This window comes from Chelonoidis abingdonii, chromosome 2 (assembly GCF_003597395.2).
Source record: "Chelonoidis abingdonii isolate Lonesome George chromosome 2, CheloAbing_2.0, whole genome shotgun sequence".
Lineage (NCBI taxonomy): Eukaryota > Metazoa > Chordata > Testudines > Testudinidae > Chelonoidis > Chelonoidis abingdonii.
In genome coordinates, this window is record NC_133770.1 from 22,978,989 (window position 1) to 23,000,824 (window position 21,836).

Consider the following 21,836-nt stretch of genomic DNA (forward strand, 5'->3'; position numbering starts at 1 on the left):
TGCCTCGTGTTAAGATGATTCTGAAGACCAGCTCCAGTGATAAATACTTCCATCTCCTTCAGGGACTGTACAGTCTCATCAGTCCTGCCTTCTATAGTGCTGTGCTTTCTGGCTATCTTTGTAATTCTGGTCTCTAGTAGATGGACAGTACTGTCTAAGCAACCTCTTCTTGACAGGTCTGTAACTCTGGGAAAACATAGTTACTTTCCTGTATTTTAACTGTTGTTTTTAAAGCTGTAGTTCACATATATATTCCATTCAGGTGTGTGTCAACCCAGTGTGTGCTGGAGCTTTCTGTAGCAGTACCTGTTAGGGCAGCACAAGCAGCCTGTATGTCCTTGTGGCTCCTCCCAAGGTTATATAAGAGCAGAACTGCCTAACACGCTCAGTTTCTTTAAGCCAGAAAACACCGGCACAGAGAGTCTCAAAACTCCAGTGCAGAGGGGATGGAGGATAGGTCATAGAAAATCCACGTGAACCATGTCTCAAAGCACAACAGTTATAATAAAGGTACATAACCATTTTGCCATTCTTTGATGGGTTGCACACGTGTATTCCACTCAAGTGGCTCACAAGTAATACTATTAAGAGGTGGAGCTTGGAGATAACTTACATAGCATCTGCAGAATTACTTTCCCAAAGCTTGCGTCAGATCTTTAAGTAGTCAGCATGGTGTAATGGTTAGTCAACATACTCATGGAGGACCAAGTTACAGCCCTACAATTGTCCAATATGGGGACATCCCTCAAAAACTCTGCAGTAACTTGAGCCCTTGTTAAATGGGTCGATGGTCACTGCAGTGGAGAGGTGTCTGCTACCCCACATACTGTTGTGATGCAGGAAGTAATTCATCTGGAAACTGTGATGAAACTCCCTCATCTTTAATTCTGTCGGCATAAGAGAGACAAAGAAACAAGAAGATAGCTTAAAAGGATTTTGTCCTGCCCCCAGTGCTCACTTTACATACACAGCGTGAAGCCACTCTTCATCTCTATTTGAATGTGTCTTTGGGGAAAAATACACATAGCTGTGCAGTTTGGTTCTGATAAAATGCAGATACTACTTTTGTTGAAAACGTAGGAACTGTCGGTACTCCATCTGAACCAAACTATATAGCTTTACCTCTAATCTTCTGGCTGACATAATTTCAATGAAAAAGAATGTCTTCTGACAGGCAAAGAATAGGTTGCCAAAGGCTTCAATGGAGGACACATCAGAGTCACTAATACAGTGGAGGTTCCCAAAGAGGAATCAAGTCTTTTGCAGGAGGAAAAACGTGAACAATGCCTTTTAAAAATCTAACAACCTTAGGATTGGAAAAAAATGGCTTCCTTTGAATGCAAAGATGGATTGCCGAGATCACAGCTAAGTGAACTCTCAGGAAACCCAGAGAAAGAACCAAGGATTTAAGGTGTAGCAAGTACTCTGAAATGTCCTGAATCTTAGCATCTGTTGGCTGAATTCTCTGACCAGTGGACCAGATCAAGAAATGTTTCCATTTAGCTAAGTAGGTGGACCTAATGGACTGCTTACCACTATTAAGTAATATCTCCTGAACTGCCACTGACAAGTCCTTTGTTACTTGATCCAACCAGGCAGCAGGCATGCCGTGAGAGACAGGCTGTTGGATCTGGGAGCCACATTTGTCCACACTGCAGATATCCCAGGTGGAGCGACGGGGTTGAATTGAGAGACTGTGAAGGTCTGGGAATCAGCACTGTCTTCACCAGAGTGGCCAATGAGGATTATCTTGGCACTACTAGCAGGTTTCAATAGGAGTATGATCTGATGGATGAGCGGAATGCATACGAGATGAGCAAATGCTATGCCTCCATATACACCAGGGGTCGGCAACCTTTCAGAAGTGGTGTGCCGAGTCTTCATTTATTCACTCTAATTTAAGGTTTTGCGTGCCAGTAATACATTTTAACATTTTTAGAAGGTCTCTTCCTATAAGTCTATATATATAACTAAACTATTGCTGTATGTAAGGTAAATAAGGTTTTTAAAATGTTTAAGAAGCTTCATTTAAAATTAAATTAAAATGCAGAGCCCCCCGGGCTGGTGGCCAGGATCCGCAGTGTGAGTGCCACTGAAAATCATCTCACATGCCACCTTCAGCACCTGTGCGATAGGTTGCCTACACCTGATATACACTGTTCTAAACCATCAACTGCTCTAGGAAACACAGGACTGCAGGAGAATCCAGACCAATTTGTTCAGTTGAGAGACTAGCTTCTGCCACCACTGAAGGATGCATGGTCATAGCCTGATATGCAGAGTCACATAAGTACATGAGACCAGGTGGCCTAGTAGCCTTGAACATACCTGAACCATGATGGTGATGTGGCACAACTAGCAAATTGCCTGAAACCTGACTTGAGGGAAAAAAGCCATCAATTTTGTAGAATTGAATAGAGCCCCAACAAACTCGATCCCCTGTGTTGGAATAATGAGGACCTCCCCCTGTTCAGCATGAGTATCAAATGACTGACGAGATGGATGACGAACTGGACATGGCAAAGAACTCAAAGTTCAGATCTGCCTGGCGCTAACTAATCTCCATCTAAGGGAAGATGTGAATTCCTTTCCTCCACAAGAATGCCACCACCATGATGATGTACTTGATGAATACACCTGGGGCCAAGGACAGGCCAGAAGGAAGTACTGTGTATTGATAATGTCAACTTGCCGTTACAAATCTCAAACTTCCTGTGACTTGGCAATACTGCCACATGGAAACAGATATCCTGTAAATCTGGCTTCAAGGCTAAGCTTGATAAGTTTATGGAGGGGATGGCGTGATGCGGTAGCCTAATTTTGGCAATTAATTGATCTTTGATTATTAGCAGGTAAATATGTCCTATGGTCTGTGATGGGATGTTAGATGGGGTGGGATCTGAGTTACTACAGATAATTCTTTCCTGGGTGCTGGCTGGTGAGTCTTGCCCACATGCTCAGGGTTTAACTGATCGCCATATTTGGGGTGGGGAAGGAATTTTCCTCTAGGAAAGATTGGAAGAGGCCGTGAAGGTTTTTCACCTTCCTCTGCAGTATGGGGCATGGGTCAGTTGCTGGTGGATTCTGTTCACCTTGAGGTCTTTAAACCACGATTTGAGGACTTCAGTAACTCAGACATAGGTTAGGGGTTTGTTATAGGAGTGGGTGGGTGAGATTCTGTGGCCTGCATTGTGCAGGAGGTCAGACTAGATTACCATAATGGTCCCTTCTGACCTTAAGTCTATGAATCTATGAGGCAGCAAACCAGTCATTGTGATTTAGGCGGGGAAGGATTGATGCCAGGGAAACCATACAAAATCTTATATATCTGCTATACTTATTGAAATTTTGAAGGTTGAGTATGGGTCTCAGATTCCCTTGGACTTGGGGATCAGAAAGTATTGTGAACCCCTTTCCCTGATATTGAAGGTGGATTTCTTCTCGGGCACCTAGAGTGAGCAGAATCAGAACTTTCTGAAGGAACATAGCTTTGTGAGATGGGAATGGAGAGGCTAGAGTATCCCAGTCTCTCGGTGCTTAGAACCCATTTTTGAGTTATGATTTCCTGAGCACTGAAAAACTAGGATAATCTGTTCCCAAAGGGTTAGGGAGAGAGACAGGATGATTGCTGGTGGCTGTATTGCTATCCTTGAGGAAGAAATAAAATCTGGTGTTTCCCCAAAGATGACAGAGAACAAGCTGGTTGATTCGAGTCAGAGCTGGAGGACCTCCATCTCTGTGACTTGTGCCTCTTCCTCAAAAAGTCATGCTGCTTCAGAGGATATCCAGACTACCTGTAATACTGCTGAGAGTATTGTTGTTGTTATAGGGTCCTGTACGCCTATCTCTTGGGGGCTGGAATATAGATCCCCAATTAACGAAATGTGGCAAAGGAGTGTTTAAATGAGTGCAAACTCTCATCAGTTTTGTCAGAGAACAAAAACTGACCATCAAAATTGAAATCCTCTATGGTTTGCTGGATCTCAGAGGCTATACCAGAGTTTTGTAACCAGAAGCTTCTTCTCATTGTTATTGCAGACACCATTCCCCCAAAACAAGCATCTGCCACATTGAGCACCAACAGGAGTGATGTATTGGCCACCAAGTGGTCTTCTGCCAGGATGAACTCCTCCCTTGTATCTTCAGGCAGCCTATCAGCAAGCATTGCTTCTCAGTTCACAAAATTACATTTTGCTAACAGTGCCTGCTGTTTAGCTATGCACATCTGAAGAGAGGAGATGAAATAAGTTGTCTCTTGGATTCTTTGGGAGCTGATCTGAATCTCCCTGTCACAACATCTCATTGGCAGCTGTGACCACAAGGAAGTATGGGGCACGGCAGAAATAAAAACACTTCAAGCCTTGCATTGGAATGTGATATCACTTCTCTCTGCACTTGGCTGCAAGCGCAAAGAAGGCTGGCATGTCTCACAAGGCCTTCCAGTTCCAAAAGAGCTTCATTAATAGGCAAGGCTACTCTCCCATGGGCTGCTGCCTGAACAAGGTCCAAAAGCTTGAACATGTTCTCTTGGACAAGCTCAACTTCTGTGCCTAACATTCAGCCATCTTCCTCAATACGTCCTGATAAGATTTAAAATCCTTTGAAACTAGGGAGGAGGAACCTGAGGCCACTGAGCCATGGAACAATGAAGGCAACAGATTAACTGGGGTCAGTGGGTCCTCTTGCGGTACAACCTGCTCCTGCAGATACTACAACTCTCTTTAATGTGTCCCTTGCTGAGACACAAAAGGCAATGCATGGGGGTGGGTGTCACTATTTAAAATAGACACCCCACATGATGGGCACTGCTTAATGACGCGCGAGAGTGCATGCCACTGGCGTCTCACACCAAAACTTACTGACTAAAACAAATAAAACAGTAAAGAAACCAGATACTGAGCACTAACTACTAACTAACCAATTATGAACTACGAAAAAAAGGCAGGAATCTAACTTGCTGGCTGCATAGACAAAAAACCCTGAGGTAAACCACACAGGGAGCGCAGACTCAGGAAATGGTTGGTAAGAAGGAACTGAGGGTGATGCCCGTATGTAGCCTCTGGAGGCACAGGGGATGTGCACTGCCCCAACAGGCACTGCTGCAGAAAGCTCTCCAGTTATGGCACACCAGGTATGCAGACTGCTAAGTACAATCCACATGTGCAGCCGTTCGAAGAAGAATGAGAAATGTTTTACCTTCTTCTCATACATTATAGAACACCCAGTGGCACAAGCAGCTTATTATTACATAAATTTCAGCAACTGGCAGAAGGGCTTTTTCCCTACTCACACCCAAGTCCATAAACTTTTCAGAAAATCTTCATAATGAGCATTGCCAGAGTCTTGATAAGGACAGCATGAGTGAAAATGCCATGTGGGATTACAGTACTGTGAGAAAACAAAACTTCGCAGCAAGGCACTGACAGCTGACAAAAACAGAAATAATCCCAGTGGGTATAAAAAGCCATGAAAATTGTATCCTTGTGAAAATTTAATTCAACATAAAGTCAAGATCCTTTATTAAAGAGATTAAAATCAATAGTATGACTCATCGACCTGTCTATTGTATGCTTTGCTAGTGTACTGTACTAAGGGTGGCAGAATAAACTGTGATGTGTTATTTGTGCTACATTCTACTTTGTCTTATTGTATCTGAACATACAACCTTTTCTTTTGGCCTTTGCTTTGATCACAAACATCACTTGGAAGTAATCAATAACACCAAAAATAAAGAAAATGAGGACTGATAGCCTAATTAACAATAAGGAAATAGAGGTGGGCATGTTACCAGCAGAGGAAAACAAAGAAGTTAGTACTACTGACAGAATGTAAAAATCAGGCAATAAAAACCAATGACCCGTTGTAAAAATTAAGACCAAAGATACTAGAAAACCACTTAAGATAATGAGTAACAAAAAATACCTTTAACTGGCAATATGGCTGATGCAGCTGCTAACAGGAATTTTACTCATTCTGAAATGAATTAGAATTGATGTATTGTACAATCTTTCAGGTAAAATCTGTGTGGCATGTTGCTATGCCAGTAACAAAAGGTGCAGTTTGATCCTGTTCTTTTCATGATAGATGTAGCGTTAGCTGATGTAGAGATAGTTAGGAGTGCTGCTGAAGGACAGGGCAAAACTGGAAATTAGAACTGCTCGTGGAGCGATCTTTTGGAGCAAGTTAAGACCTTCTTTGAGTATTTCTGGACCATCTGTGTGATCTTGAATGAGCAAGTTTCCTTTATGTCTGTGTTGAATGAAAGGGACATGATATTCTGTACAGTGCACAGGAAAGCAGTATTAACCATGCAAATGATCATCATTATAACTGACACAAATGGGTTGGAAGTGTGGACCTTGATAGCTACAGTAGAAAACAAAGACTTCCCTCTAAACCTCATTATAAGAATAATACATTGGGTAAACATGGATAAAACTAACCTGGCAGAACTGTCATAACAATGGAAACACAAACATTTCTACCAGATGAAGAGTTATAATTGGTTCTGTTTGTCCAGTTCTTTATGCACAATGAATACACCAGTATTTGCAAAGGATGGGGAGAGCAGGGAGGAAGTATGACAAGTATGAATGTGTGTGTATTGTATGTATCTGTTGTAGATATTTTTAAGATGCCCATGGTTCCTAATTGCCAAGAATATTAGACGAGAGCTCAAACTGATATGAGAGCAAGCAGGCAGATAAACATCTCTGTGTGTTTTTGTAGGGTTCCTGAACCCTTCCTTCCCTACCTGGTATTTAATATGCATATTCTACACCAGTCTCTTTCAATGCACTAAGCAGGAGACAGTCCAAATTTCATGCATAAGATTTCCCTTAGGGGAAAATACTGCATGCCCTTTTACAAGGATAAAATGCAGCAGAAATGCCAACATGTCTAGGATGGTGGGCTCCAGATACAGAGATCAGGTGCAGAGAAATCCTGTACCAAAATAAGCTCAGTGATGGCTCTCTGCACAAGAGCATGGGGATGACAGACAGATCATGAGCAAGTTAGAGAGTGGTGGGGTCTGGCAAAGGGTCCACAGATGGTGGAGATCCCCCAGTTCCAAATCCTGCAGGGAGCTGGGAGACAGAAAGTAGTCACTAGGTACCTGGCTGCACAGTTGCCCCATACCATACTCACAGATGAAGAAGGATTCCATCTCTCCAGCTCTTACAAAAGTTGCTCTGAGCAAAGATCAATGACATAGGCTTTGCTTGCAAGACAATGATTTAGCCCTTAATGAAGGGCAAGCTAGGATGCTGCAAGCTATATTTGTCCATTCCCATCCTCCTATTACATGCAACCAACCATTGACTGGTGTTCACATCAGTAGGAGGCAGCAGGACAGGAAATAAATCCACAGGCTATTTTGGGGTCCTGTAAGGGTGTATAACAAATCACTGCAACATACATTTTGGAACAATTTAAAATGAAGATTAAAATTACAAAGCTTTCCTGCTTTTATCTCTGTCTCCAAAACAGATGTGTTTATTCACTTATAACACACAAAGAAGATTGTTCAAGTTACTGTTCTTCATTTTGTTCAAAGTTTTGTTTTGTTAATTCCAATTAAGCCATTCAGAAAACAGATTCTTCCTTTTCAGCCTTTCAGTCACTTTAGAGTGAGTGTATGGGTTATCTCAAGGAAGATTCACTAATCATTACTGGAGCATACTAGATTTAGTTGTTAAATGAAAGCAGAGTAGTTCAAATAAAGTACAGGAATTAATTAGGAAGTTAGGAATTTCTCCTTAGCTGATGGAAAGTTAACCCCTAGCAAATTGGGTGCCTAATGCAATTTTATCCTGTAATGTTCTGTGATGCATTCAAATGTATGGTAAATTATTCCTCAGCCATTAATGATTTACACTACTGCAGAGGTTCTCAAACTGTGAATCGGGACCCCAAAGTGGGTTGTGACCCCATTTTAATCGCCAGGACCAGTATTAGACTTACTGGGACCCAGGACTGAAGCTTAAGCCTGAGCTCCACCCCCACCTCGGGCAATGGGGCTCGGGCTGCAGCCCCTTCTCCCCCAACCTGGGGTGGTAGGGCTTGGGATCTGATCCTCCACACACACACAGGGTCATGTAGTAACTTCATTGTCAGAAGAGAGGCCGCGATGCAATGAAGTTTGAGAACCTCTGTGCTAGTGTGAACCATGTCTACACTTGTGGAGGTACACCAATGGCTAAAATTTCAGCATAGACAAGGTTGAAGGCACAGACACACATGGTTTGCAGAGGGGACATAAACTTCCTTTAGATGCTTCACCAAAACACTGCTACATATTCATTGGCTCAGGATGTGTTCTGGCTGGATAAGAACTGCAGGATCTGGCCTGAAACATACTGATCTAAATTTTCTGTACCACACAATACCAAAACCCACAGAAAATAATGACCCTACTCTACACCATGGAGTGTTGCTCCTTTGCCCCACACACTTCTTGGGTCCACTCTCATTCAATTTTTACTGTACCTCTATGTGAAAGCTTCTCTAAGATGATCCTTAGGTGCTGAAGAATGGGGGGTGAAATTTCATATTTATATACATCGATCACTGGAACCCGCTGACATCTCCCAAATGCTCCATCTGCAGAAAAAGAAGGGGAAAGGAAAAGAAAAAAATAGTTATCATTCTCTGAAAGTAAGAAACACATGATGAGATGTGCACTTGCAATATGTCCTAATTATATACTGCAGGAACTCTTTAGAACACAGTTTTAAAAAGTCATCAAAGGATTACCGGAATTTTGAAGTAGTCATGAAGCAGTGCATTTTCTATCAGAATAAATAATACTGGAAGAAAATTATCCTGGTAGAGGCGGGAGGGAGGATCTATTATATATTATAAAGTTATAAGACTACACTTAAAAAAATAAAAGTAATTTCAGACTTCTGGCTTCCAAATCTTTTGATGTAAGGCTTCTTTTCTGACAACTGTGTATGTGTGAGGAAATTAATGTTCAGCATCTCAGACTTTCCAGATGAAAAGCAAAGCACCCAGAAAATATAAATATTAATTTTCAGGAATTATGAGGATTTGTTGAAATATTTTTAACGTAGGAATTGTGCGCTAGGCATTGGTAAATGCATACTGAATCCATAATGCCCAGCAAAGGCTCATTTCAAGTAGTACCCTCTAATGAATGCAGTAAAAGACAACTGCTCACAGAACAATGATATATTAATGGAGCCTAATTTATTTAGCTTCATTCTATTTGTCTAAAATGACAAGACTCTTCTCATCAATGTCTTTTCAAATCACACCTTCTAATTAATTTAGGTCCTAATTAGTCTTTATTTAGAGAATTGTTCATTTTGAGACGAGCTTCCTGTGTATGTGTGGGAGGAAGGGCGGAGTTCAAACCTTCAAATTACCTTTCTCTCCTTCATATAAAAGACTAATTCAGAGTGTTGGTGCTTCACATACACTCTGACCATCTGCAGTTTTAGGTTTCAGAGAAAAAAAGTGGTTTCATTTATTGTTCAATACAGTTTTGCTTTACAGAGTGATCCAAAGGAAGCCATTCAGATGCAACACATTTAAATTAGAAAAATATTCTCCCTAGTGCTGGTTTTAATTCAGTAATTACTGCACGTCTGATATCACATTTGTGTTTAAAAAGAACAGCTTCATCTGATTAGCAAAAAACCCAACATCAGGTATTAATTTGCAAGCATCCATTCACTTCTATGGAACTTTGCAGAATCAAAAGAATATAGAGAGAAGCAACTGGCCCATTTGCTCTCAAAAGATGAATAATGCTCATATGACAGTCTACAAAACAAGCAAGTATGTGGCGTAGAAGAAAAAATGTAGTATTACCTTTATTATTCCATGTAAATAACTAATTGAAATTAACTGAAATTTATTTTCCAGTGTCCTTTTCAACCCTCCGTAACCCAAAAATGCCAAATAGGATTAACCACATTAAAAATTCACATCCTCATTCAATTTTTATTTCTGAAAATTATTTTTTAAGCTAAAATTTCAATAGGAAGGCACATAAACAGGTATGACGTCTAGATCTCACTTTGAAATCCTGATGCAGTTTGAAATAGTCACAGTATCAAACTTCTTTAAAAAAAAATCAAGAATTATCAATGTATAGTAAATACATTATGATCAAATAAGGCTTTGATTCATCAAGGAACTTAAGCATATGCCTATCTTCAAGAACACGGGTGGTCTCGTCGAAGTAACGTGATTATTCACTTGGTAAAGGTTAGCATGTGCTTAAATACCTTGCTGAGTTGAGGCATAAAACCACAAGTGGTTACAAATAACTGGGCTACAAATCTCAGTGGTTTTGAATTAAGAAACCCACATTAAATAATACAAACAATTAAGGTATTGGGAGTATTTTATTCTATGCTAGTTTTAAATTCAGCTGAATCAAAAAAATTAATGAGTCTAGAATCTAGAACACACTTTGTATTTAATTCCAATTACACCATTTTTTACATAATATTTTCAGAGTCGTCTGAAAAGCTATTTCTTCTGCAAGTTTTAGAATTTAAAAGTTTACTTGATACACTTATCTCTTTCTAAACTTGCATTTGGGCCGGCAACTTTCATGCAAAGTCTTCAGCTTGATGCCACTGGAAACAATGAAAATAGTCAAACTCGAAAATTAAGGATTAGGTCCAAAGTCTGATCTGAGTTATATGCCAAGAACCTAAATGAAGTTATAGGAACAGCATAGGCAAGATATCTGAATCAGCTAATTATTTGGTCCTTCTACTTGAAATGCTGACATAATACGAATGAAAGGGGTACTCCTGGGTGCCACTGGAACCAGAACTTCCATTAAGTACAATAGGAGAAGAGAAATGGGAAGAGAATGACATGCTAGTATTATAGTTTGTAAATGACATCTCTAAAAAGGTTCCCTCCAAGGCATGACACCCATTTTTGTGGCATTATGATCTTTATCTGCTATTGCCTGTTACATTGGCCTGTAAGCACCTTTCCAGGTCAATCGTACTATCTACTTCCAGATGTTGTAATAAGTTATTCTACTGTGTTAGTATAAGAGCTCCCTCTAGAGTGGCAAAGTTACTACACTTGTGTAATAAATGCTAAATTATGACAACAATGGGAAACGAATTGAAGTTGTGATTAAATGCAAACAAAATGGGAAAGACCTTCAGAGTTAAATTTTAAGGAATTTTTTTATGTATGATGGATAAAGTTCAAAGCATGAATTGTGATTTAATAAATACAGAGTTAAAGGAAAAACATTGTAAGCTTATAACACCAATGTGTTTATACAAAGTTTTGCAAAAAAAATTGTACCCTGAGAAATAACGCAACTCAGGAAAGACATCCACTCCACACACATGCCAGAATGAGGAAACATTGAGACAACAGATCAATATAAACATACGGTTATCATTAAAATACTATAATTTGTCAAGCATTGCCACTAGTAGTATCCCTCTATCATCATAAAAAAAATGAGGAGTCAGGTGGCACCTTAAAGACTAACAGATTTATTTGCCCACATAAATCTGTTAATCTTTAAGGTGCCACCAGACTCCTTGTTGTTTTTGTGGATACAGACTAACATAGTTACCCCATGATATTTATCATCGTAGTTTCTCCCTATACTTATATCAGGAATATCTATGTTAAATGCATGACACGTTGATTTTTAGGTGACTTCTACTTCCAGAGGAATGATTCCATCCAAATAGATGGAGAGATGCTTTCTATTGTATTTACTTGTGAAAGATTTCACTAGGAACTGAACATAAACTCTTAAAAGCCATTGTTTAAAAGCCATGTTCTAAGAACAACTCTTAGGCCTGGTCTACACTACGCGTTTAAACCGATTTTAGCAGCATTAAACCGATTTAACGCTGTACCCGTCCACACTACAAGGCCCTTTATATTGATATAAAGGGCTCTTTAAATCGGTTTCTGTACTCCTCCCCACGAGAGGAGTAGCGCTAAAATCAGTATTACCATATCGGATTAGGGTTAGTGTGGCCGCAAATCGACGGTATTGGCCTCCGGGCGGTATCCCACAGTGCACCACTGTGACCGCTCTGGACAGCAATCTGAACTCGGATGCAGTGGCCAGGTAAACAGGAAAAAGCCCCGCGAAATTTTGATTTTCATTTCCTGTTTGCCCAGCGTGGAGCTCTGATCAGCACGGGTGGGCGATGCAGTCCCAAATCCAAAAAAGAGCTCCAGCATGGACCGTACGGGAGATACTGGATCTGATCGCTGTATGGGGAGACAAATCTGTTCTATCAGAGCTCCGTTACAGAAGACGAAATGCCAAAGCGTTTGAAAAAAAATCTCCAGGCTACACAGTGCTGCGTGACAAGCGTAACGGGAAGCCAGAGACTCAAATGGACGCTCATGGAGGAGGAAGGGAGGGGTACTGAGGACTCCAGCTATCCCAGTCCACAGCAGTCTCCGAAAAATATTTGCATTCTTGGCTGAGCTCCCAATGCCTGTAGGGTCAAACACATTGTCCGGCGTGGTTCAGGGAATAGCTCGTCAATTTACTCCCCCCCCCCCACGTGAAAGAAAAGGGAAAGAAATCGTTTCTTGACTTCTTTTCAATGTCACCCTATGTCTACTGAATGCTGCTGGTAGACGCGATGCTGCAGCAGTGAAGCAGCAGTATCCGCTCGCTCTTCTCCCCTCCCTGGTGGCAGATGGTGCAATAAGGACTGTAACCGGTCCTTGTCATCACCATCAGCCCGTGAGTGCTCCTGGCTGGCCTCAGGTGAGGCTGGCTGGGGGCGCCTGGGTAAAAATAGGAATGATCCCTGGTCATTCCCAGTAGATGGTACAGAACGGCTGGTAACCGTCTTCATCATAGCAACTGGGGGCTGAGCTCCATCAGCCCCCTCCCTTTCCTGTGTAAAGAAAAGATTCTGTACTGCCTGGACTATCATAGCAGTGGGATGCTGGGCTCCTCTCCCCCACACCGCTTAATGTCCTGCCTGGACTGTCATAGCACCGGGAGGCTGCCTCCCCTCATTTTATCTCACTAACAAGTCACTGTTTCTATTCCTGCATTCTTTATAACTTCATGACACAAATGGGGGGACACTGCCACACGGTAGCCCAGGAAGGTTGGGGAGGAGGGAAGCAACGGGTGGGGTTGTTGCAGGGGCACCCCCCTGAATGGCATGCAGCTCATCATTTCTGCGGGATCTGACATGGAGCAGCTGTGCTCTCTGATACACTGGTTCTCTAGTACACTTGCCCCATATTCTAGGCAGGACTGACTCTATTTTTAGAACCATAAAGGAGGGATTGACTCGGGGAGTCATTCCCAGTTTTTGCTTTTGCGCCCCGGCCGAATCTCAGCCAGGGGCACCCATGATAGCAGCAGACAGTACAGAAGGACAGATAACCGTCATCTCATTGCCAATTTACAATGCAGCAGACGGTACAGAACGACTGATAACCGTCTCTGCTATCATGCAAAAGCAAATGAATGCTGCTGTGTAGCGCTGCAGTATCGCCTCTGTCCGCGGCATCCAGTACACATACGGTGACTGTAAAAAAAAAAAAAAAAAAAAAAAAAAAAGCTGAACGGGCTCCATGGTTGCTGTGCTATGGCGTCTGCCAGGGCAATCCAGGGAAAAAGGGCGTGAAATGATTGTTTGCCATTGCTTTCCCGGAGGAAGGAATGATTGACGACATTTACCCAGAACCACCCGCGACAATGATTTTTGCCCCATCTGCCACTGGGATCTCAACCCAGAATTCTAAGGGCCGGGGGAGACTGCGGGAACTATGGGATAGCTACAGAATAGCTACCCACAGTGGAACGGTCCGGAAATCGACGCTAGCCTCGGACCATGGACGCACACCACCGAATTAATGTGCTTAGTGTGGCCACGTGCACTCGACTTTATACAATCCATTTTATAAAACTGGTTTATGTAAAATCGGAATAATCCTGTAGTGTAGACGTACCCTTAGAATACAAAGACTGCTGCTGAGGTTACAAAACTACCAAATTAACCAAAGTCATGCACCAGGTAAGATCTTTGTTATGGCAGATGCGTTATCTAGGGCACATTTTTTTGGAGCATAGAATAGTATGGAATATGATATAGAAACACAAGTACCTATGCTTACTGAACACCTACCATCCTCTTTTGATAAAATACAGAAGGTGACACACGAAATTGTGATCATGACAAACTACAAGTTCTGGAGGGATGACTCTTGAGGGAAGGCAGGAGGCAAAAGGAGAAATCTCATCCCTGGCTTATTATTACCGGTCTGTTTATGATGAATTAGTGTACAGTGGTGATGCATTTGTTACAGAAAAATGGAGGTTCCATTCACCACTAAGGAAAGAAATGCTACGTTGCATTCATAAGAGATATCTGGGTACTGAATTATATGAAAGCAGCGGTGGCACCAGGCACCAGCGCAGCAAGCGTGTGCCGGGGGCAGCCTACCGGTCGCTGTGAGGACAGCAGGCAGGCGGCTTTCGGCGGCACACCGGCTTCGGAGGCAATTCGGCAGCGAGTACTCCGAAGGCACGGATTGGCAGATCACCCGCAGGTGCGCCGCCGAAGCCACGTGACCAGCAGACCGCCCGCAGGCGCGCCACTGAAAGCTGTCTGCCTGCCGTGCTCAGGGCAGCAAAAACCATAGAGCCGCCCCTGTGTGAAAGGGCCAGATATGGTTTTGTAATGTTACTTGTGTTAAAATGTTTCAATCACAATAAGCTAAACAATCATCATCACAGTCTCAGCAGGTACCAAAAAAGCTTTTTGGCAAAATCTACTGAGTGCCCTTTTTCCCCTTGAAGGCAAATCTATTTAGTGGCAGCTGACTCATTCAGTTTATTTTAAGCAAAGTCTCCTAAAATGTACCCTGAGTGAAATAATGATTCACCATGTGAATTTTTTCTTCACAAAATGTAAACAATGCTTGATTAAGTGTTTTTAGATGATTATCCACGATATACCCAGGTGAAATTCAAAGCTTTTGTAGAGCATTCAAGTTCTGAGCTTGTTACACTGAGCCTAAAGTAACCACGGTAAAATGAGCTATCAGAAAAAACTGTTCAAACCATCTAAAACATACTCTGAAACACAAGAGATGGATTAATCAGGTTCCTTCTTTGACTATCCTTGTATACAGAAATACATCCCAAGAAGCCATCCTGAAATCACTCTTCACTTACTAATGGCTAGACATCTAAAAATTGTAATTAGTTAAATCAAACACTGAGTCTCTTAAGATGATGAGAGTTCATAAATAGATGTAGTAAAGCAATTATGACAGGTTTTTGCACACGGGATTCTATACAGCACCAGTAAAACTGACCAAAGTATTGTTACATCCACTTCACTGCTGCTGAGCAAAGCTATGAGCATAAGCAGAGGCCTGGAGTTGTCAGTCTGTGTCTCTCCCTTATGTAGGGACCTACCAAATTCTACGTCCATTTTGGCCAATTTCATGGTCATGGGATTTTAAAAATCATAAATTTTATGATTTCAGCTATTTAAATCTGAAATGTCAGTGTTGTAATTGTAGGTGTCCTCACCCAAAAAGAAGTTGTGTGGGGACTGCGAGGTTATTGTAGGAGGATTTGTGGAACTTCTACTCTTATTTCTGCGCTGCTGCTGGCGGCGGCGCTGCCTTCAGAGGTGGGCAGTTGGAGAACAGCGGCTGGTGGCCAGGAGTCTAGCTCTGAAGGCAGAGCCACTGCCAGGAACAACGCAGAAGGATGGTATGGTATGGTTGTGCCACCCTTACTTCTGCACTGCTGCTGACGGGGTGTTACCTTCAGAGCTGGGCACCTAGCCAGCTCTCTGGCCACCCAGCTCTGAAGGCAGCACAGAAATGAGGGTGGTAATAACACGACCCCCTTAAAATAACCTTCAGACCCCTCTGCAACTTCCTTTTGGACCAAGACCCCCAATTTGAGAAATGCTGTTCTCCTTCATGAAATCTTTATAGTAAAGGTAAAAGCACACAAAAGACCAGATTTCATAGGTGGGGGGAGGCGTTTTTCATGGCCAGGAATTTGGTAGGGCCCTATCCTCATGCCTTCATTTGACTGAAAAGCTTACATTCCTCAGTAATTGATTACTTAGGTCTCCATGGGCAGCAAGGAAATACCCATATCTTACTGACAAGTGAGTGAATTTTGCAAGTCCTAAAATTAGGCACTTCATTGTACACATGAAGCAATTCCTTCAGCTGTTATGCCTGTAATGGTCAGACAATTAGAAGGCCTTCCAGATAGAGAGGTTAATGCAGTTAGAATGTATAAGTGAACCAAGGCCCATAACTTCCTTACTATAATTATCTGATGTTATAAAGTTACAATATGTGTAAAACTGAAGTTTGTACCTGTGTATTATTTACAGTAGATACACCTAAATACACAAAACCATATACAGTGATATTATGTATGTGACAAGAAGTATTTATCAACTTAATTATCTCACCTGCACTCTGTCCATTAATTGAAGGACTTATTTTACCACTACAGATCTTTAAGCAGTTTCAAACAGCTGCCATTTTTTAGTAATTCAATCTGCCAGAAACATAGATTTGTTTTTGTTTTTTCCCCCTAAATGTGGAATTTCCCCCAAAAATGTACTGGATATTGTTGCAGGAACATTAAAATTAAATCCTGAACTAAAGACAAACCAAAGACCTAATATCGCATGACTCTACATGGTTAGAAACAGAACTTTTATACAATTGGAAATGGGAGATCATTAGACTCCACTGGGACACACAGTACCTGCTTGTAGACATGGAAATCTCAAGATATTGGACTTTAAGGTCATAAATTTTCTATGTAGAGAACAGCTATTATAGGAAACTTATTGACATTATTAAAATATATATTATTTTTCTCTCCCTTTTGAATTCTGTACAGTAATGTGCATGTTTTCAAAGCTGTTTTTAAAAGGACTCAATTATGATTTCTAGAACAGTACATTAACCTTCCATGTCAATGGCTTTTTATTTCAGAAGACAGAGAACCTACAATCCATATTCAAGATTTACATGCATGGTACACAATAAACAACATTCTAATAATGTTCCATTTATTAAACACATTTTGTTCTATAGAGAACAAAACATATTTTGTACATCCATTTTTAAGTACACTTCACAAGATAGGTGCATCTAACACCAATTAAACAATAATAGGTTCTACATTGGTATCCCCCATGCAATGTTTTGAAAATTTAAACCATGATTTTGAAAAAGAAAATGCTTAAAAGTCTCATACCAATACTTCTTCAGAATAACTCATGATTACAATCTCCAAAGCTGCCTGCCGCACCTGCAGAATTTTAACATACAGTGCTCTCCAGAGAATGCTGACTTCCTACAAGCACCTTTCCATGTTAAATTTTTAAAACTGGTTTATCATTTTACTCTGCTTTTTCTAGGTTTAGGCTCCTGCATCCTCAGTAGTCCTCTTTTACTTCTATTTCTGAACAGCAACAGTGGCACCTAGTGGACAGCTTCACTCCCAGGGCTCAATTCTGATGTCAGGCTTGTAGGTGAATATTGCAGAATAGCTGGTAAACTAAGCTACTTGAGATACATGTGGCATTTTATCTGACATCTATAGGTATCCATTTACCCAGATGCAAACCCTCACTAATGTGTATGGTAGACAGACTTGTGAAATGGTGTTTAAGGTAGCTATGTGATTTAAAAAAAAATAAAATAAAAAACTACGTATGTTGACCATATTGCTGATAACTTCATATTTGTTGAAAGAAACTTTGGTTGATCAGAAAAAGGAGGATGGTATGGAGAAAACTGTGGCCCATTCACTGACTGCTTTTCTAAGACTTCCTACAAGTTGAATACATTGCTAATTGTGTTGTTTGTTTGTTAAAACAGTATTTAACAGGTATCTGACTTCGCAATCAATGGCATAATATATTGCAATAAAAGTAAAACACTGACCTTAGAAACAGTCAATAACAGAAGGTCAATAACAGCCAAAAATATTTTTTGTCTGAGCTAAACACATATATGGATTTAGAGAAATCACTGAGGCAAATAATGCTACCATAAAAAGAATCCTAAATCTCTGAGAAAAAGACATATTCCTCAAATACCACAAATGTCCACCCCTCCAATATATTCCAAACCAGAATTTTTTTTAGGGGGTAGGTTGAGGGGGGAAGCGGGTTGGTCTACACTTTGAATGGTATTTTATTTGCTTTCTCCTTTCCAACAACACCAGTGCTTCAGTTCAGCTCTTATTCACATTGAAATTCCTGCTGGAAATGTCACAAATTCAGAGTCATAAAGATTACATGGCAAAGGAATGGCTTTGATGGTAAAGAGCTAAAACTTCTGTTAGACAGCATATATGTTATACATATTGCACACCACATTAATGTGTATTACATGTCACATTAATATGATATATATTATCTTATTGTATATATCAACGTCAGCACAAAGTTATGCTAAATTGTATTAGGTTCATTCTTGCCCATTTATGTCAGGACATTTATATCTCACAATACCTTGCAAAGCTAAACATAACATTTGACAGTAGAAAATATAAACCATCTGAAAATCAAGACACATGAGTACAAGGTAGTACTTGGTGGCCCAGCAGCTTTGGCATGCTATGTTCAAAAACAAGAAATAAGGGATACAAATTGGAACCACAAAAACAAGGTAAAAAGCTGAGTGATGGATTTTAGACTTGGGTAATGTATAAATATAGCTAATTTTGAATGCGTATTTTGGGATGCACATCTTCTTTTAAGGTGAACTGACTGTATGAACAGCTTCTCAGATGGAAGTAACTTCTTTCTTGTACTGTACTGTTATTGATTTTTAGCAATAAAATTGGCTATGTTTGCTTATTTGGTCTCAAATATTTTTCATAACAAACCACAAGTGTAATCAATCATTTGGCTATACTATTAATCAACACCTCTCTATGGTGACTTTACGCAAGAGTTTTGTTCTTAATGTAATTATCCTTCTCTATTTCTTCATGGCATCCAAGCACACCAGTAATAGTCAGGATGATGAAAAATACCCAGCTGACCCACCTATTAGCTAGGATCAGCAATGAAACCGGAATATCAGCAAGTACGTGTTCTCACTGACAAGCTAGTTACTGCTGAGGCAAAAGTATATTTAAAGTGCTACTGAATGCCAGATCCCCGACATTGGTAAGCAATGCTGACGTTCAAAGCTGAATGCTGGCACTGAGAATGATACAATTTAGCAATTACATAAACACTGCTGTAGTGCTGACTGTTGCCAAAGATAGTCACTACAAAGTGTGTCTCCACTGAGATGCAAAGGATCCTTGCCTCGGGAAGTAACTCCTGGGAAGAACATGCATACATGTTCTTCCTGCCTCTAAAAGAGGAACTGATTTTAGCTGCAACAGCAACAGGAGGACAGACATTCTGGGGACTGTGCTGTTTGCGCTAATCTGCTAATAAGCAGTTCGCAAGGTCCCATAGCACTATATAAACAGAACCTCAATTACCTGAAGAGAGATTTTTTGAGGGATTAAAGAACTACGTACATGGCAAATATCAACTGTAAAACGCTGGAATGACAAAAACCAATTGTAAAAAGCTGGGATCTCTCAATTAGGGCAACAGATGGAGAGAAGGAACATAAATCTCTGTGCGAGAAACAGTTTATCAGAAAAAGCAGTAGTTTAAAAAATAGATGAGAGAAGAGTGGGCTGACCAGACACAACACATACGATGGTGACTAGATTTTAGGGCTGCTGTCTTTTCCACTGAGATGACACTCCAAACAAAACCACTTTTTTCATTGTAAACTATGCTGATTTACAGTTGGACTTACCTGGCCAACTGCTCCCAATTTTCAGGACTGTGTGAGGGATAAGAGCAAAATAGGAAAAAATTACAACTTATCCAAATTGCTACAGGAAAGATATTATAAACTCAAATATGAGATTTATTGCTAATTTACAGTGAAACTGGCCTATGCATGTCTTCAGTAATAGCACATTTAGTATAGGTAGTGCAAGACACAGACTAAAGGGCATATTTCCTTTTCTAGTTACAGTTTCAGGATGGATCAATAGCAGAGGGACATAAGTTTGACGCACCTGTAACCCGCTGGCAAAAATAAATGAGAATGAGATGTGGAAGATACTAGTTATTTCTGGGAGAAAGAGTATATTGAACTAAGTTATGGGCACCTCATTACCAGAACGATAACAGACAAACTGGAGGGAGTTCAGAGAAGAAAGAACGAAAGAAAAATTGAGGGGGCTGGATGGACTGACATGAGAAAAGGTCAAAAGAAATAAATATATATAACTTGGCTAACCCTAACTTGATTTAAAATAAGTAGGGGCATGATACAGTCTACAGATGTTTGAAGGGTGTAAACACAAAAGTGGGACATGAATTGTTTATGATATTACTTGAAGCACGGATGCTCTTACAAAAATGTACAAACTGAGTATCTGAACAAGCTTCTTGACAGTGAGATCTATTCCAGAAAGTGTGGAATAGTCTCCTATGAGAGTAATGGGAACCCCATTTCTAAGAATATTTAAATTAGGCTAGACATAGTACTAGAGAATGAAGAATAGTGACTAATCCATCTCTACTAGCTATAATTCTATTAATGGAGGTGCTGGTAACTGTTAGCTCAAGGTGGAGGGTTACCGCAGACCAAGGATCTAGGGAAGCAATAAGATGCAAATATAATAATGCTTATTTATGTACACTAATTATTCCTAGTATGACTGAAATGTACTTCAATCAATTCAAGGATACTCATTATAGTTTTGGTTGGTGCCAATGCTTTGGTGCCAAGAAATACACTGGAGCTGGCAAGGCCTTCACTGTGTAATGAAACTGTATTCATATTACCAGGGCAGAAACACCTCTGTAAAAAAGAACTTGCTTAGGAATGTGAAGTATTATTTATTTCATTTAGTATTAAAAACAAACCAGTGACAGTAGCACACGTGACAGCCAAAGCTCATATATCAAGAGAGAGTTATTCTGGACATGCAAGAGGAAGGTTCCCCTCATGTTAAATCTAACCTGAAGAATGGTACCTTTACATCCCTCATAAGTCTCTATGTCTTCAAGGAAAAATCCCTAGTGAAGCAATCTACAGACAGCTGATGAGTTTTGAAAACTGTTAGTGAATTTACTACTTAGGAAACTAAGAAGCTACTAGAAGTGGCTTGAGACTTACACAGTTCAGACAAGTACTGTTCAACATGAAATTTCTCCATATAGTTCTCCCCATGTACTGTATTGAAATACTGATCTGCAAAATCTTCTGCTCCTGAGCCATTCTTCAGCAGAACCTGTTATAGTCTCTCCTTTTTTTTTTTTTAGGAAGCCACTAGAAGCTGATATAGGTTGGAGCAGACCAGAGCCTACTTTAACTTAGATCAGGGCTACATCACTCCCAGGCAGCCACAGGGACAAGAAGAATGCAAAGGTGTCTTAGAACAGAGTTCTGGCACAGCTGATAACCCAGGCCTAGAACATTAATTGTGTTCTCAGTGTTGGTAGAGTGGTAACAAAGATGAGGACAAGGTAATCATACCAAGCAACCTGGGTCACTTGGTCAACTGGGCCCTTTCAAACAAACTGAGTTTTAATACAGCCAAATGCAAAGTCAAGGAACAAGGAATGTAGGCCATACCTACAGAATGGGAGACTATCCTGGAAAGCAGTGACCCTGATAAGGAACTAGAAGTCACAGTGAACAAGCAACTCAACATGAGTTCCCAGCATGATGCTGTGGAAAAAAGGGTTAATGAGATCCTTGGATGCAAACAGAAGTAGAGACGTGAT

General features: G+C 40.6%; 1 protein-coding gene across 3 annotated transcripts in view; it reads right to left on the reverse strand.

Annotated features, from left to right (window-relative positions):
* The window catches only part of PTPRN2 (protein tyrosine phosphatase receptor type N2), a 1,143,575-nt gene that overhangs the window by 802,690 nt on the left and 319,049 nt on the right, over positions 1-21,836 (reverse strand). For all 3 annotated transcript variants that reach the window (XM_075062204.1, XM_075062202.1, XM_075062203.1), the window contains exon 3: positions 8,491-8,604. In XM_075062204.1, the coding sequence (XP_074918305.1) occupies positions 8,491-8,604 (114 nt within the window). The remainder of the gene's footprint in view (positions 1-8,490; positions 8,605-21,836) is intronic.